Genomic DNA, 16,542 nt, shown 5'->3' with positions numbered 1-16,542 from the left:
ATTTCAATTAACATAAGGTGCCCCTTCAATCAGCAGAAAGGCAACATATCCTACTTCGATGCAGTAGCATTAATTTTACTATGTAGCTGTTAACACTACTTGGAGTGCTCCATGTGAGCAAATATTAAACTCTTACACACACGTGTACCTAAAAGAAATTATATTTTCTTCAATTTGAACATTTTTTTCAGGAGGGCTTATTAAAATCGTTAAAATCATACGAGCAATGAACTAAGGACGACTAGTCAACATTGCTCTGTAGTTGATTGACATTCCCATTCTGTCATGCTGAGGAAAAACGCCGTATGTACATTCGAGAGTTGCCAAATTTCCTTTGATGACATTTTTATTTTTGCGTTCAATTATAAATATTTTTCCTTGAAATTTTCAGGAACTTAAGATCAAAATACGAACGAAATCCTCTAAATAAATTGGTAGAAAAATATTCTTAATTTTACCAGGGAACCCGTGTTTTTCAAAGAAAATTTGGCAACGCCGGGAGGTTCATACGGCGTTTTTCCTCAGCACGGCAGCATTGGAGGGAGTGTGTGTCATTTTCGACGTTTGACGCATGACGTGTGAAATAATTTGACAGGTCTTGACATGACATGACAACATTGCACTCATCGAGTCATCGGCGTTGTTGTGGAGCGCTGGAATGCGTATTTGCGCGTCTGTGTTAGTGCGATTTCGGCAAACGCAGCGTTATTCGTACGGCTTCTTTCCCTGCAATTTTAATTGAAAATTTCATCGTGTTTTAAGCAATTTGTGACGAAAGTGCTTTATTTCCGCAAAAGCTAAGGCTCCTAAGATTCGCACTCGTTATCGTGGGATAGAAGAACGCCTCACGGAATTTTTTTTTAGCATTAGCGTATCGAGGCACCAAGTCCCTCATGGGTGTCCTTTCCGTGTTCTTTTGTGTTTTTCCCTCATGAGAGGTGTGATTAAAAGCTAGCATATTATTCTATTAGATCATCTATTGGTTTTTTCGCGGCATAAGTGCATCATCTAGCCTCGTATCTCGCCTGCGGGAACTTCTAACTGGCATCGCTTGTTTATGACACTCGCTATGGACCAGACGAATTTAATCAATATTTTGTTATGATCATCTTTTTTCTGGCCCGCCTGCCCTGTCATGGTACCGCATCTCCCCTGCTGAAATGTACGTGACACAACTGATTTTTCGCATGCTGTTTCTCTTCTCCGTTGTTATCTCCGTTTAATGAATGTGTTGTTCATCATAGTATCAGATCTTTTTATCAGTTCCAAGTTTTTCCCAATAATTGCCCTGCATATTTCATGTGGATAACCTCACTTACTCATGCAGTTTTCCAGAAATTTTTGCCCGTTTTTCCCTCTGAGACATTTCCTTTCTCGCTGGGAATTTTTCATCAATACCCAAACACTCAGTTATTTGATCGTTGTCTTCCTAGTGCTGGATCTTCAAATTTGATGCAGTATCGAGCCGTTACAGCAGGAGGGTTTGCCCGAGCAACATTATTCCGCGCCGATCGATTCCAAGCCCTAGGATGTTTCCAATCCAACAATTATCGTTGAGTGCCAGAACGTTTACCTGCACTCTTCTACTTTACCTTTACTTGTTCAGAATAGTTTCACTGGTGGTATTTACAATGAATGGCATCAATGAGAGCGAGTGATTGACTGTCAAATTCAAGCTAGATATCTTCACTGAAATGTACTTACCTAACACATTTTAATAAGTTACTTAGTTTTTCTTTTTTCTCCTGTTCTTTGTATGGTTTGTAATACTTTTTCTGGAAGACCCTCAACTGCATGGAATATCTTGTCAAATCTTAATTGTTCATAAAATTCTGCAATACCTAATAGAGTAGCATGGAACACTCACATCAGCAATTTTGCATGGCAATTTCATAGAAAATTTACTCCCTGTCATGTAACCTTTAGTATTACTGATTTTTTGTGTTATTTCAGGTGTTAGTGCTTCCAAATGAAAGCAATGGTTTCCTACCCGGAGAACATTGGCAGCGGACAAACTGCGGTGGACAACAACAATGCTATTCCTCAGGATCAAGCCGTATTTGAAGCGGACAAACGAGCAGTTTACAAGTAAGATATCAACAAAGTCTCTGTGCTTTTGTTCAGAACTGAACAATGGGTTAGCTGCACAGCTCCCAGAATTATGTTTTGATGGATAATCGATTAACACAGTTGTAAACTATCTCAACTGTCTAGATGCCATGTTTTCCATGGAGAATATTAGTAGAAAAATCGCTCTTTGGAAAGCAGTATGGATGACACCAACCACGAAAGCACTGGGTACCATGGTAAACGTTCTATTAGCTGTAACTGTATAGTTTGAAGTTTACATAGAACATAAGATGGACTAGTTTTCCTAAGATAAAATAAAGTAAGTATGACAAGAAGTCCGAGACAGATAGATTGATTACGTTTATTGTAAAAAAAAAAAAAAATTACAACTAATAAAGATTTTTTTGACAAAGTCACTGATACAACTGCCTAGAAAACAAAAAAAAAGTTAACAAGAACTCAACAATAAATATCATCCAATAATTTATTAAGTTTATCTAAGGAAACATATCTTTGTAAAATTCATTAAGACTGTAATAAGCCCTGCCCCTCACTCCCTCAGAAGGTATTCTGTGGCATGTTCGAATAAAATAGGGTCGTCTATACCTACTTTTGATTTTTACTTTTTGATTTTACTTTCAGTTTTTTCAAAGCCATTTTTATTGAATATTTGTTTGATTTACAGGCATCCCTTGTTCCCGTTGCTAGCACTGCTTTTTGAACGTTGCGAACAAGCGACTCAGTCAGCTGAAACCCCAAATTCCGAGAGTTTTAACATGGACATACAAGCCTTTGTTCAACATCAAGAACGAGATAGGAAACCCTTTTTAATCAACGATGCAGAAGTAGATGGTTTAGTGAGTATTGTCTCTTTTTCTTGAACCTCTTAAAAACTTAAATAAGTCATTTCGGTCGTGTTACTAAATAATAAGGTCAATAAACAGGGCTTGTGGAGCTTTGGTAAGGTCGCACATATTTGTGAATTTTTTCAAGAATTTTCAAGTCCCTGAACAACTTTGAATTTTAAGACTTAGCCTACCTACTTAAGGTGAATCTACAGTGGTGCGCAGTAAGAAATTTTTCCGCGCAGGGAGCGCCACTGCTGCGTTTCGATTTTTTGAGTCCGCACAGCTCAATGTGAGTCCTTGAGCTTTCATGAAAGTTAAAGGAATTTCTGTTTGAATCGAAGAGTCATAAGTTCTAGCCATAATATTCTTCTTCCTATTGACCTTAAAAAAGACGTGAAAAGTCATTTCTGAAGCTCTGAAACTTGATCTCAGAAAAAAGTAGTGTTAAGCATGATGACCTTGATGCAACCAATCGCTATTGATCGTTCTCAGCAGTTGCAGATATCTCTCTTGCACTTACAGATATCCCATAAGAGAAACTGGAATCAAGTTATAGTTTTTATTTTTAAACTTTCAAAGCTTCTGTTTATTTCTAAGCATTCCAGATGTATGCTGCTAGACCTTATGAGTCTTGGAATTTAATATACCTATTGTGATCTTTACATAATCACTGATTTCGGAGCCGGATTTTAGCAGCGCGACGTGGTGGATTTTTTCGGAACTGCAGCTGAAGATTCACCTTAAATGCACTTGGATATACCAAGGGTGCAGCAAATACTTAGCCTTCTTGTTTTGAAAACCCCTTTTTTCCTAAAATTTTCTAAGCTCTGACCTATTTCATTCTTCTTTCACAAATTGCTGAGGATTTGCCAAAGCAGAATAATTTATTTGCTGTTTTACTCAAAACATGCAAAATTCCTTGCAATGTTTTAAAAGTCACATGATTTGCAAGAAACACCTAGACTCATTTTACCACTATGGCGAGTATATCACAAAGCTTTGTGTTGGATTACAGTCAAACTATCGAAACTGCAATGTAAAACTATGACACAGCCCCTTAATCGATCCATTTTTAATTAAACATGAAGCAACATTCCGATGCAACGCAAGCAACGTTTCCAAAGCAACATAATACTAATAGAAAATTTCAAAGTGTTCAGGAGCTTGTTCAGTTCTCTTTTAAAAAGAATAAACTAACATGAGATTAACTTATTCCTAAATTAGATTAAATTAATTAATTGAATGAAATGAACGCTGTCGGTTGATTCTAGTTTAATCAGAACAATTTGACAGCATCTGTTTACAATTTTCTGGTGCTAATATTTCTATTTCTCTCTAGAGATTTGATTTTGATGGCAACTGTTGTCTCATATGCCTAATGACCTTGTTTTATGTTACAGATGATCAAAGCAATTCAAGTCCTTCGAATTCATTTACTCGAATTAGAAAAAGTTCAAGAGCTCTGTAAAGACTTTTGTAACAGGTACATAACATGTTTAAAAGGAAAAATGCAGAGTGAGAACCTACTTAGGTCTGATTATGCAACCGGTTATGTTGAAAACAATAACAACAACAGTAGTGGTCATTCAAGTGATAGCAGTAGCCCTTTAGCGCATTCTCCCCACCATTTACAGGTATGACTCAGAATCTTCTTGTACTCTTCCTCTTACAGGATAAAATATTACTTAATGACTTACGTATACCTAAGTAACTACTTAAGTAACATACTTAAAGATCAATTGTGAAACTACCAAATGACACATCTCGATTTTTTATGGCTTTGATCAGAGCTGGTCATGAATGGTTTAAGTTATAAAAGAGCAAAGCTGTATGCAAGACATTCTTTTATCTGTCATCATAAGGTTTTAAGAAAAATTTTATATAGTATCATGCCAGAAGAAAACTTTGAAAGAAAAAAACACCAAGAAACATTGTCGTTTACCTAAATTTAAGTAGATAAAATTTAAGAGAAGACCGAAATGTAAGTGGTATGGCTCACAGATTTGAAGATGGAGAAAAGACCTCGAAAATAGGCAGCACACGCTCATGTAGCCTTGCTGACATCACTGATAGTGAGATATCAAGTTCACTAGTGATTGGCTGGCTATAATCCATGTAGCTATCAGCTGCAAGTTTGATACCTAATCAGAATAAGGGTCAATGAATAAGATGGAAGGAGGATAACGAAAGACAAAAGAAAAATGAAATTTTGAAGAAAAAGTGATGAATCCAGACATTCTTATGAGCTAACAGAGAACTTTATAAAAAGGGTTCAATGAATGTGGGAAAGTCCTGACACAAACTTGTACAATACTGCCGAACTTCAAAGTTTGGGTTCCTGAAATGCGTTGCATGTGCAGCAGCTTCAAGTCTGGACTTGGAAAATTTACGAAAACAGTAATTTTGGCCGTTAAAAATCATGGATGGCCTCCGAAAAATTAGGTTTGCTAGTGATGATGGCTCCAACAATAGCACCCTGAAGTTGAAACAATGAATAAAAGTAGGATCTGTTTTACGGAGTGTTTTGGGGAATATAAATTTTTTTACCTTTAAAACAGGGGGAAATAGGAAATTATTTTAGTTTATTTGACAGGCACCCTGATTAGCATCAGTCGTGTCGGGAGCTTGGCATGTTTTATGTATGTGAGAGGAGCCAAAGAGCTATTGTTTGACAGGTGCTGTCCTCCACAGGAGCTGTTGGGGGAGTATGCGAAGACTACGTTCTGAGTAACCCTGCAATGCCGCCGCTTTCTCCCGCCCCTACACCAGTCCTCGCTCCAGCACCGCCTGTCCTCGGAAGTACGCCTCTCTCGCAAATTGGTGCCAACCCGTTTCCTTCACCATGTGAATCGACACTTCTTCAAGGTAGGCAAATAGTCAGAGACAATTCTTACCCTGGAGTCTCTTTCTTTCTTTTTTTTAATCAGTGGTTTGTCTTCGATGGAAACTTGAAAAAACACAACAAATGTGGCCCAAACTGTAAGTACCAGGATCTGCAAGTACCTGCATGCACCTGAGCTGAACATTCTCTCCCCTAGTCTTGCACTGACACTCATTAGAGTTCAAATTATTGACTCCTATTTTTTGGATTTTTCCCCCAATTTTTTTTCGCCTTGATTTCCCTGCTGAAAAGTGTAAACCCAGCACTATTCTACCATACTCCTTTATGATAAACTTTACATTTCGTGAAGTTTTGTGGCATTTTCATAAAGAAGTTTCAAAACTGGCATTCAATTTCCGATCAGTGAAATATCTCATGGTTGCAAAAAGTTTCCAGACATTTTCCATTGGCTGTAAGCCAGCATTTTTTCCTCATAACCGTGTCTTGATTGTTAATCAACATTGGTAGACCTCGATAAAAGATGGCATTTTTCATGAAAGAGATTTATCAATTTAGATTATTAAATATTTAACATTTTAACCATTTTTCCTCTGTTTTTTTAAGTCCCTTAAAATTTCCGCCCAAGTGTTCCAATTTTCTTTTAACATTGGCTCAAAATTCCCTACTTTTCTCCTTCCGAATTTTTGGAAAGTACACTTATCAATTTTTTAAAATTTTCTGCAATTGTCGCACATATTGCAAGATCGGGGATTTACCCTCCCCTGATTTCTTTGATTTTAAAATATTCAGCAATCTCAATACTACTTATGTGATGTCTACATTTAACCTTTTAGATGCGCTTTTTTAGGGACTCCAAAATTCTAAAATTTCTGAATGCTTGCATAATGACTGCACCATTTATACACGTACAAGTTATCTCTCAAGGATTTAAGTACCTACGGATAGATCTGAGTGGGCCTACAGAAATGAAGGAATGTCTTGTAGATATCTCCATTCCTTTAAAGTAAAAAAAAAAATGCATTCGATGAATTAATGTCCCCTTTTTTAAACCAATTGGCCTTTTATTCATGATATTTTTCTCCCTTTCAATTTGTGCTCTGATTTTCTCTAATCTTTAAACTGCTCTAAAGGTTCACTGTCCGCAACCAGCGGAGGCTCCGGTGATGAAGATGATGATTATTTTGGATCAAAGAAGAAGCAAAAAAGGGGAGTGTTACCCAAACATGCTACAAGTATTATGCGTGCCTGGTTGTTTGCTCATTTGGTGGTAAGTTCTTATTTTCTTCTTATTGTATCTAGTATATTTATTTACTCAATGCTTATCAAAGAATAGATATGCAAAGCCTAAAAGGATCTAAATAGTTGCAATGTAACCTACAGTCAATTTATTATAGCACAGCTGTTCCTGTGAAGGATTCAGCAGTAGTCATTAATTTTCCATCTGTTGATGACAGTGTTTTTCCCAGGGATCAAAATTTTCAATTTATTAAAACACATCAGACTTTTCCGGTATAGGAATCAGGTTTTTTTTTTATGCTGCTGTGAATTATAGAAACTTGCAGTTTTTTTTCAAGAACAAGCAAGAGACTCTATAAAAGATAGTCTTTCCAGCCTGAGACACATGGGAAAATTACCGACAGACTTCGTACTACACTGTTAATCAAGGTTTCCGGCAGTCTAGAAAACCTGGAAAGTCAGGGATTTCATAGGGAAATTTCCGAGCAGTGTGTCAGCTCAGTATCTTTAGCCAGTGGCATTTGAAAGATAGCAATTAACCTCCAAGTGTCCTCTGCCACAATTTGAATCCCTGGAAGAGGAAATTTTTTCCAAAGTTTGGCAGATGTCATCGTAGGTGAAAGCAAAAAAAGCAAGTAGAATTTTTGTTTGAAGGTCAGGAAATTTTGATGTCAGGAATAAGTAAGACATTGTCAAGGGAGGTCAGGAAATTGTAAAATTAGGAAATTAAGGAAATTCTGGTGCTAATCACCATGAGTGCAGCCGAGGGCCAAAAGTATGACCTAATTAGATGTATAACCGTTACTGTCCATATCAGTGTAACTGTAAAGTTGTCAGACAATTGTTTTCCTGTGCAATTTTCTTGAAAAAAGAAAAAAAATGCAAGCTTTTTTTTCAATGAACACCATACCTATGTTACTTTACTCAAGTGAAAAGAAGTTCTTAGTAATGGTTGAGTACCTTGTTGTGGGTGAATTTCTAGGAATTTTGTGTTTTATACCCATTAATAATATTTTCATAATGATTTGTTTTCATTTCCAGCATCCTTACCCTACCGAAGATGAGAAAAGACAAATTGCTGCTCAAACTAATCTCACCCTATTGCAAGTTAACAATTGGTTTATCAATGCAAGACGTCGTATTTTGCAACCCATGTTAGATGCATCAACTCCTTCTGATAATTCAGGTGAGCATCTTTGTATGCTATGTACAGATTGCAGTTAGATGCACGATTCGCTTATACAATACACTGGTAATTTTTCCAACATTCATTGTAGTTCATTGTAAAACTGAAATTGTCATTACAAAGGGCAAAAGCTTATTCAGGCACAGTTTTCTCTTTAAGAAGTAGCCTCAGATGACTTTCTTCTTTCTGTAGTGAGAATTTCTGCTTTACACTGAATTGAGACGCATGTTAGCAAAATCTCAAGTGTTCTGTCTAAATTTTTGTAAGTATTCTTAAGGATTCAGAAGTGAAAAAAACCATTAATAGATGAAATATTAAAAGAAACCGGATCAGGCTTGTTGGGATTAGTTATATGTCTGTTGTTCACTCTTAACCAGAATAGAAGGTTGAAGAATAAATTCCTCGGATTGTTGCATCTAGGAGTTAATCTAAGACATTAAATCTTAGATTGTGCATTTTCCTTCCTTGCCCAGCTTGCCGATTAACTCTGTAGGGCTCTCCAAGATAGGTTTTGCGGAATGGGAATAGTTATTGTGGTGATTTAGGATCAGAGGATGTAGGTTTTTCACAAATATCGCTTAAGTAGCCAATTCCAGTGAGTAGCATCTGGCAACCTTTTATGAAACACATATGATTTCTTCTTAAATGGTACAAAAATATAAATATATTGAAACAATTCCTTGCCACCAAACAAATTCAATTTAAAGAAAGTGGCAGGAAAAAATCTGTGCCCTAGTGACCACTTAAGGTGAAAGAGTATATAGATGATTTTTAAGAATTTATCTCCTAAGCAGTGAACTGCAGACACAATGTAAGGGTCTTCTCTAAGAAACACATATTTTTTATCAGTTTTTTACCCAAAATACTCCCAAAAAACATCTATACATAATATCAAAGATGTGATTTGAAGAAAAGCCGCAGCCAAAAATCTGTAGACCCATGTCTTTTATTTTAATTGAACCTTTCAAGAGTTGGAATTTTGGAGGCCAATGTCAAGAAACTTCTTTTAAAGAACGTAAAATTTGTATTAACACTGGCAAATCATTAAAGTTAAAAAAAACATTCAGCTCCTGTAGAAAACGCTGTTCACGAAAGAGGACCATGCTCAAAAGAACTCTGCCTAGTTTGCTCTCTTTGTCATGACAAGATAGCTTTTTAGTGCTACAGGCTCAAAATTTAGATCGTAAATGGAATAAAAAAAATTCAAACAGCTGTTTATAAGATTTATTTTCCACTTTTTCAGTCTTTTGCGACTTTCCGTAAGTTTCAAAAATTTTGAACTTAATTATGGTCATCAATTTATGGTACCATTTGTTATTTAATTTATCTTCTTTGTATGCTTACAGCAAGTGAACAAGGTGGTAGCGGTAAGAAAAGTAAAAGCAATGGATCTGGAAATGCAAGTAGTAAACAGTTCTCACAAAAATTCTGGTCAGAAAATATTGGGGCTCTTCAACAGTTCGCTTTAGAAAATACTCAGGGTATGTATCAGTTGTCTGATAATTCTGATATCTAATTTCTTAAATCCGAAAGCATAGATTTTAATAAAAGTCGAGTTATATGGCAACAAACTCCAACATTCGATCACTCATCTATGTATATCTCATCTAAGAACCAACTATTTCTACTGAATTAAAAGGAGGTGCAGTCTCTACAATTGGCTGATAAATCGGAATTGCCTCTCAGAATTTCATACTTTTTACTGTTTTAAGTTTGCTATGAGGAAACCATTGATACTTATCATCTGTATTTGTGATGTATTAGAGACATTGTCTTAGATAGAAGTATACAAGGGGGGATTCAAAAGTAATTAGACGATCTTTGCCCCGGCCGCTAGTTTTTAAGTCATGACTGCTCCTCTAGCAATGATGTAAAAAACTTTCAGTAGCGCACTACGCCACACTGCAATGCACAAAATCAAAAACCTATCCATAATTTAATGCAGCTGCTTTATCAAAGAGTGTTTTTTCTCTGCATTGTTTTTCTAATGCATTTTTTCATCAAGCGTGTTTCATACTGCATGAGTCTTTCAGTACGAAGCACACCGACGAACAGTAGGTGGCTGTGAAGTTCTGTTTCTTTTATATGAAACCGCACCTTAAATTGTAGAAATGATTGCCGAAGCTTGCAAAGGAAAGGCGATTAAGTAACATTCTCTGTTTTTGATTAGGGCCTATTTGTTTAGCGTCCACAGAGGCGGATCCAGCAGGTTGGTAACAATGGCATTCCTCCATTTGAACCTATGTGGATAATCAATTCTTGTCAGAGTACCTAGATCTTCTGAAAATCGACTTGTTTCCATAGACTGGAAATATAGGTAATGTTACCAATTTGCCGGATCTGCCCATGAACATCTTCTCTATAGAGTTAATTATCCTCTGGAGGTAAAAACTTTCCAATTTTTTTCTTGAAATTAATGTATGGACATCAGCCATCAAAATATGATGCTCTAATGTGCGCAATAGATCCTGCAAAATTTGTAACATCTTTCTATTTTTTTATTTTAATTTTTTCTTTTATGATGTGGTTTAGACTCGAGTACGGTCAGCTCGGACGAATCAGATGCGGATAATTGTGAGGTTGGCAGTGGTGTCGAGGGGACAGAAACCGGCGAAGACCGAAAACCAGAATCTCTTCATTCGTTGAAAAATTCGTAGTCATTTCTCAACTATTATTAGCGTAAGTCTTAGCTTTCTTGGCTCCCACTGAAAGCATTCCCAGTCATTATAGTTTATCGTGTTTTCTATTTTAATTTTTTTATTTGATTTTATTTTTATTATTTAACCATTGGTCATTTGTTCAAATGCTAATTCAAGGTCTTGTTATTTTTTGAAGTGAGAGCAGTTCATTTTCATGTTTAATTCATTCTGACCTGTTTGGAGTCACTTGAGAATCAAAGCAAAACAGGCTCATTTTATTGTAGCGTATGTTATTCCTCTCCAGTGTGTCCTCTGAGGGAATTCAGTTCCAAAGTCTCTGCCGATTTTTTTTGGATTAATCTTTGCAAATCTTCCCATTTGTTTTGACTTTTTCTGCTTGAAAATGCCCCTAGACTTGAACCAAATCCTTGTAGACTTATGTTAGAGGTATTAGCATTTTTCACTGTCTCCACACATTTTTCTATCCATAATTTTCCTTTCATTCTCTTTTTTTCTCTTTTACCCTCCGCTCTATGCCCCCCTCCCTCCGTGGGAGGTTTAATTATAAATTTAAAGTACAAATGAACCTTTCAGAAGAATTGGTTAAGTCAATGCGCTTTGAGATGGAGCCTGCTTATGATTTGGTATATTTTTTTTCCAAAGCTCTCTGAAAAAATTCAGTTAGGCCTAGACATCAATTTCGTTCTCAGCATTGTTTCAACCGCTCTAATTTCTCCCCATGAGTCCTCTTGTTTTTCTATCTTTTTTTCTTGACACTGGCTTACCCTTCAATCGGAGAAATAAATAACTAATACTGTCTTCCATCTCTGCACTTGTTTTGAGAGCAAGGAGAAAAACATTAAAACTTTTGTAATTAAGGGAATGGCCAGTGTATTTTTTCATGTTGTATTTGAAGAAATTTACTTTTTAGAATAGATGGAATCTAGCCATGATTTCTCCATTTTTGTGCACAAATCTTTTCTTATCATATTTTTTTTTCTGACTCTGAGATAAAACGATGCTACGTAATGAATTAATGGTGAACTCTCTCTTAGTCACATCTCCTTATCATGAATTTACCGTTTTTTTTTTTTTTTTCATTTTAAAGAACCCTTCACTCTCCCTTAAAAATAAGTTTCAAAATACCTCTCTACAACTGCTTCCAATGTTTGTAGAAAAAAAAAATCGAAAGGAAAATTTTTAAATTTATTGATAACTTTTAGGCCAAGAATCTGGAAGGTTTACTTTTAGTGTCAATAGATACATCGGTACCAAATCCTGATCAATGGCCCAGTTATCTTAGACATTTCTCTAACTATACCGTTAAAGTAATTGATGCCATTAAGTAATACACAGCACTTGATTTTCCTCATAGTTTTGATTCTAAGACTTTAATTAAATTACCTGTGTCCTCTCTCATTAACGGGGAAATTAATCTGAAATAATTTTGCACATTGTTAGTCCTGCAAAAAGTTTAGTAAATAGTGCTATTTTAGCTCATCGTTTTTGCTCATACTTATTTACTACTCTGCAAGTGTGCTTTGCCCTTGTCGATCAAATTTTAGTCAACAAATTTGATTACCTGTTCCAAAATAGGTATGAATTATTCTCAATCTTGAATTAATAACTTTAATGTTAACTCTTCAAGGACTTTGCTGGAAAATTAGCCATCAAGAATATTCTGCCGAATATTGCAATGTGTTCTGTTTTCCCTGGATGCCATGCGTTAAATGCATGGCAGAACACTGACGGGAAGATTGGTTCTTATTGCATGAAATTTAGTTCTGTCATCGGCAAGACTTAGAAGTGATATCAAACATTTATATAATGTCAAGCGCATTCTGCTCTCATTTTCAACATGTACTAGTATTATATCAACTACAGTAAGACCATATGTTATCAACAATTAGCTTTAGCATCAGATGTCGAGTGATTGCCCATCTATGCGTTTCAAAGCTATTTCTTTTTGTTGAGCCATTTGTTTCCTCATTGAAATGTTCTTGTATACGAGTGTCTTTATTCAAAAGTTTTTATTTTTTATCTTGAATACAATACTCTCCTTTATTATAAGGTGTATATTTAAATCTGGATCAGGCAAAAATGTCAGTCAGTGCTTAATCAGTTAAGTGAATATATTGTAAATAATCCAGTGCTGTTCGCGGATATTTTTAGTGTTCAAACAAAACATTCCAGGAGGTAATCATAAGTGATGTGGAACAAGGTATCTCTACTCAACGATGTTCCAAGTTATTTACCCCACCTCCCATCTATTTCTATTTTTCAAATCCTTTTGAGATTCCATCGCTAGCATTACATGAAAGGATACATTTTTATCTTTAGTATCTAGACATTTACTGAACGGATGTTTTACAAGATAAACATTCCACTAAACTCTAGTTTAGAATATTGCTTTCAAATTTGCTGTCAGAGCTTTGAAAATCGCTCTTATATCAAACGAGAGAAAAAAAAACTTGAAAGCAAGATATCTACTGATATCTAGCAAGAGATTAAAGATGTTCTCGTATTAATTCATTGCACCTTCTAGTCAGAGGGAGATATTGAAAGTGGCTCCTAATTAAAACCATCAATACATGCGTAGTACACATTGATGTCTTTTTGTGTAAAATTAATTTTTCATATTCTATTTTCTCTTGCAAATTGTGAGATTTCTGCTTGGAGCTAGGATTATGAAACGTGAAGATATAATTGGTAACTTCAGCTCAAAAATTTTAGACAAGATGATGGTCAAGTACAGAAAATGCGTAGATAGCTCATTACAGTCAAAATTTACTTTCCTAAGATTGTTAAAACTAATGTCCATCATAAGGTGTCAGCTACTCAAAAAGGATGAGCAATTTATGGCAAATTATCAGATTTCAGCAGCCAATTTGAAACCAATAATGAATGTATCGGCCATTGAAAGAAAGTTGTTTAAATGATTGCCTTCTTATTCTAAGAAGCATTCGCATATGCCAGTGGTAACCATACGTATTTTGTGATTTACCTCTTATTCAATACTAGAAATAGACTGGTAGGTTTCTCTTCCATGTGTTAAAGTCTGTATTATATATGTATCTACATAGATGTATGTTTAATTAACTATTGAAATACCGAGTGTATACCATTTGCAGCTTCAGACATTCAAATATGCTGAAAGGATTCAAGCAAAAACCATTTTGCATTCCTTTGTCATTGTTGTTTTAAATTTTCCTCCTCCTTTGACTTCCAAATGCTCACAATTCTCATGTTTTTATATGAACTAATTAATTGCTTTTCTGTACTTATTAGACTGAAAATTTTATCTTTGTTTTATCCAAAATTCAGAACTTACTGCACAATTTTATTTGGCTCAAATTTTTTTGAAAATTCATTTTGCAGAGGTCAGATAACATTCCCTCATCCGTGTTCTTTTTTAATTATAGTTTACTTACCAGAAACTTTCAGTTCTTTTCTCTAAAGAACTAAGGATATTAAAGTAAAGTGATGAGGCGTAGCTTTACTGATCTTATATCTTAGCTTTAATGCTTTGAAAATCAATCAAGCTTGTTTGTAAATTTTCAAGTCCTGTCTAGGCTCAGCTCTGTCTACCTTGTGTATGTAGTGCCTTTTCGATCAGCTGTGGGCAGTGATTAAGTAAAAAATATGAGTCAATATATTTGGATGGTCTATTTTGCAGCAATGTTGTCAGATGAGGTTGGGAAATTTCTTGATTGTAGTGGTAGCTCAATGTAATGAGAAGCAGCATTCCTAAAAAACTGACATAAATGTTGTAAAAAAGTGAGAAAAATAATTAAAGTTTTGACTGCATCTGTCAATTCATAGTCTCTCGCACGAAACGTATCTTGATTGCATTGTTTCCGTATCTCTTATTGACATCTTATTTTTCACTGCAAAACTGTCTCATAAATTTGTCTTACTTCTCTAGTAAATTTTCCTTACTCTAGGAAGAAAAGGTTTCAAAATTTTCAGACAATCTCGTGTAACAGTTCCCCCGTGAAAAAACAAAATGTTTGTAGTCTTGTCTTACTGAAACAGTTCAGTCACGATACATTTCTTCGTGAGTGATACAACGAATTGACGTCTTTAACACAATAAATTTCTTTGCACAGGCTCTTCTCGAATACCATTTGTTGATTATTGCTGCCTCAATTTTTAAGCCACTAATATTAGTTTTACTGCTCTTAAAAATGTGAACACCCAGTATTTTCATCTTTGGTTTTTATTTTTCTCGAGCAAGTTAGAATTTTGCTTATCATTATATTGCCCTGATCTCTCCAATCCTGTTACCCTTGATTGTAAAAATGGGTAATTTTCGGCTCTGGCTGGTAACCATGCCCCAAAGTCAAAGTTTGTTATTTTGAGCTAGTCTTATAATGTAAACAAATGTGCTCTCTTTTTTAGTTTTCGTTTTTTAATTTATATTTCAATGTTTATTTTTTCAGTATTTTTTTCAAAGGCTGAAATGTGTCATAATGTTTTAATTTGTTTTCTTCAATTCTGTACCACATTATGGTGCTTCATTTTTTCTCACAAAAAGTGTATAAAACCATGTTAGTATATCGCCAAGCCTGGTATTAGATATTCGAAATCGAGTAAAATTTGCAGGTTTTTGTGATGCGTTGAGTTTTCAATGTAATGTGAGTGCGTGAAATGCGGACCGAGAAACTCAGAAGTATTAATTTTTTTCATTCCATTTAAATTTTATTTTGTATTCATGATTCGTTCTTTTGAGGTAGAAAAATCCCCTTTGAATGCAAGTAAAATTTATACAACTTTTGCTCAGACATTTCCTCTTTTTTTCCGTTCCTTGGACCATTATAAGGGCAGTCCCTCTTCCAGTTTATGAAAAGACTTAAAGATTTTATTTTATTTTACTTTTTGGATAAAGAATCCCTCAAAATGAAATTTTTCCCTTCTCTCTTATTCTTTCTTTCTTCTATTAAAGGCAAATAATAGAATCCTCCTAAGGATTAACATTTGAGGAAAGACAATTTTGGCTGTTGAAATGGTTATGATAAATCAAGTAACGAGGCTGAACTCAAAGAACGGAAGTCAACGCATTAGTGCTAAAAATTCATGAGCCGTTGACTTAATTTGGGAGTCTTATAGCTGAGTTCTTCTCTTTACTTGTATCACCATGTACTGCAAATTTCAAATTAAAAAATATATTGAATGTACGTTTTTTAAGTAAGATTTTCCAATTTTGTGTTTTGACCCTTTAGTTTCATTAAACTTTACACCCAATTCAGCAGATTTAAAGACTGCTCAGTACTGCTTCCTTAATTGAGTTAAATTTTTCAGTGTATATTTATTGAATTTTTTCACGCATGGTGCCAAGTCCTTATTACTATTAATTGCTAAATTATGTATTTTGTAAGTTACTCTATTTTTTACAATTTGTTTCATAGCTTTGAAAAAATAAACAAATTTATCTCTGAAGTGAAGTTTTATCAGTCATCTTACCCCAAGTCTCTTATAATTTATTCTTGGATAATTGGCTGATGATTTGGGGTTTTTTTTTACCGTTAAAGTATTTGCTAGTTAAAACTCAGGTGTACTCCTGTACTCATCTGCCATGAAAATTTTTCTCTCACCAAAAATTGATCTGTGTGTGCAAAGAATAATTATTTTGCAAATAGTGTGTAAATGTTCAAATAGCAGCATTTCAAAGGGCACTACAGGTTGAAGAAATGAAAAGGAAAAGAAGGAGAAGAGCAGTCG

General features: G+C 35.0%; 1 protein-coding gene across 1 annotated transcript; it reads left to right on the top strand.

Annotated features, from left to right (window-relative positions):
* The first annotated feature begins 653 nt into the window (after nt 1-653).
* On the top strand, nt 654-16,260 carry LOC109037557 (homeobox protein PKNOX2). Its single transcript, XM_019052293.2, has 9 exons — nt 654-1,162; nt 1,954-2,088; nt 2,756-2,927; nt 4,319-4,552; nt 5,594-5,783; nt 6,891-7,027; nt 8,038-8,182; nt 9,529-9,663; nt 10,715-16,260. Exons 2-9 carry the CDS (start codon nt 1,970-1,972, stop codon nt 10,837-10,839), a joined length of 1,257 nt encoding a protein of 418 aa, XP_018907838.2. The 5' UTR covers nt 654-1,162; nt 1,954-1,969; the 3' UTR covers nt 10,840-16,260.
* The last annotated feature ends 282 nt before the right edge of the window (nt 16,261-16,542 follow it).

This window comes from Bemisia tabaci, chromosome 10 (genome assembly GCF_918797505.1).
Source record: "Bemisia tabaci chromosome 10, PGI_BMITA_v3".
Classification (NCBI taxonomy): Eukaryota; Metazoa; Arthropoda; class Insecta; order Hemiptera; family Aleyrodidae; genus Bemisia; species Bemisia tabaci.
This window is presented reverse-complemented; position numbering and strand designations above follow the sequence as displayed.

What these genes read in the sequence shown, in the direction of transcription:
- LOC109037557 (XM_019052293.2), top strand. Translation starts at nt 1,970, where the DNA reads ATGAAAGCAATGGTTTCCTACCCGGAGAACATTGGCAGCGGACAAACT. An exon ending in GACAAACGAGCAGTTTACAA is followed by an intron (nt 2,089 to 2,755) that starts GTAAGATATCAA and finishes TTTGATTTACAG; the next exon opens with GCATCCCTTGTTCCCGTTGC. An exon ending in ATGCAGAAGTAGATGGTTTA is followed by an intron (nt 2,928 to 4,318) that starts GTGAGTATTGTC and finishes TTTATGTTACAG; the next exon opens with ATGATCAAAGCAATTCAAGT.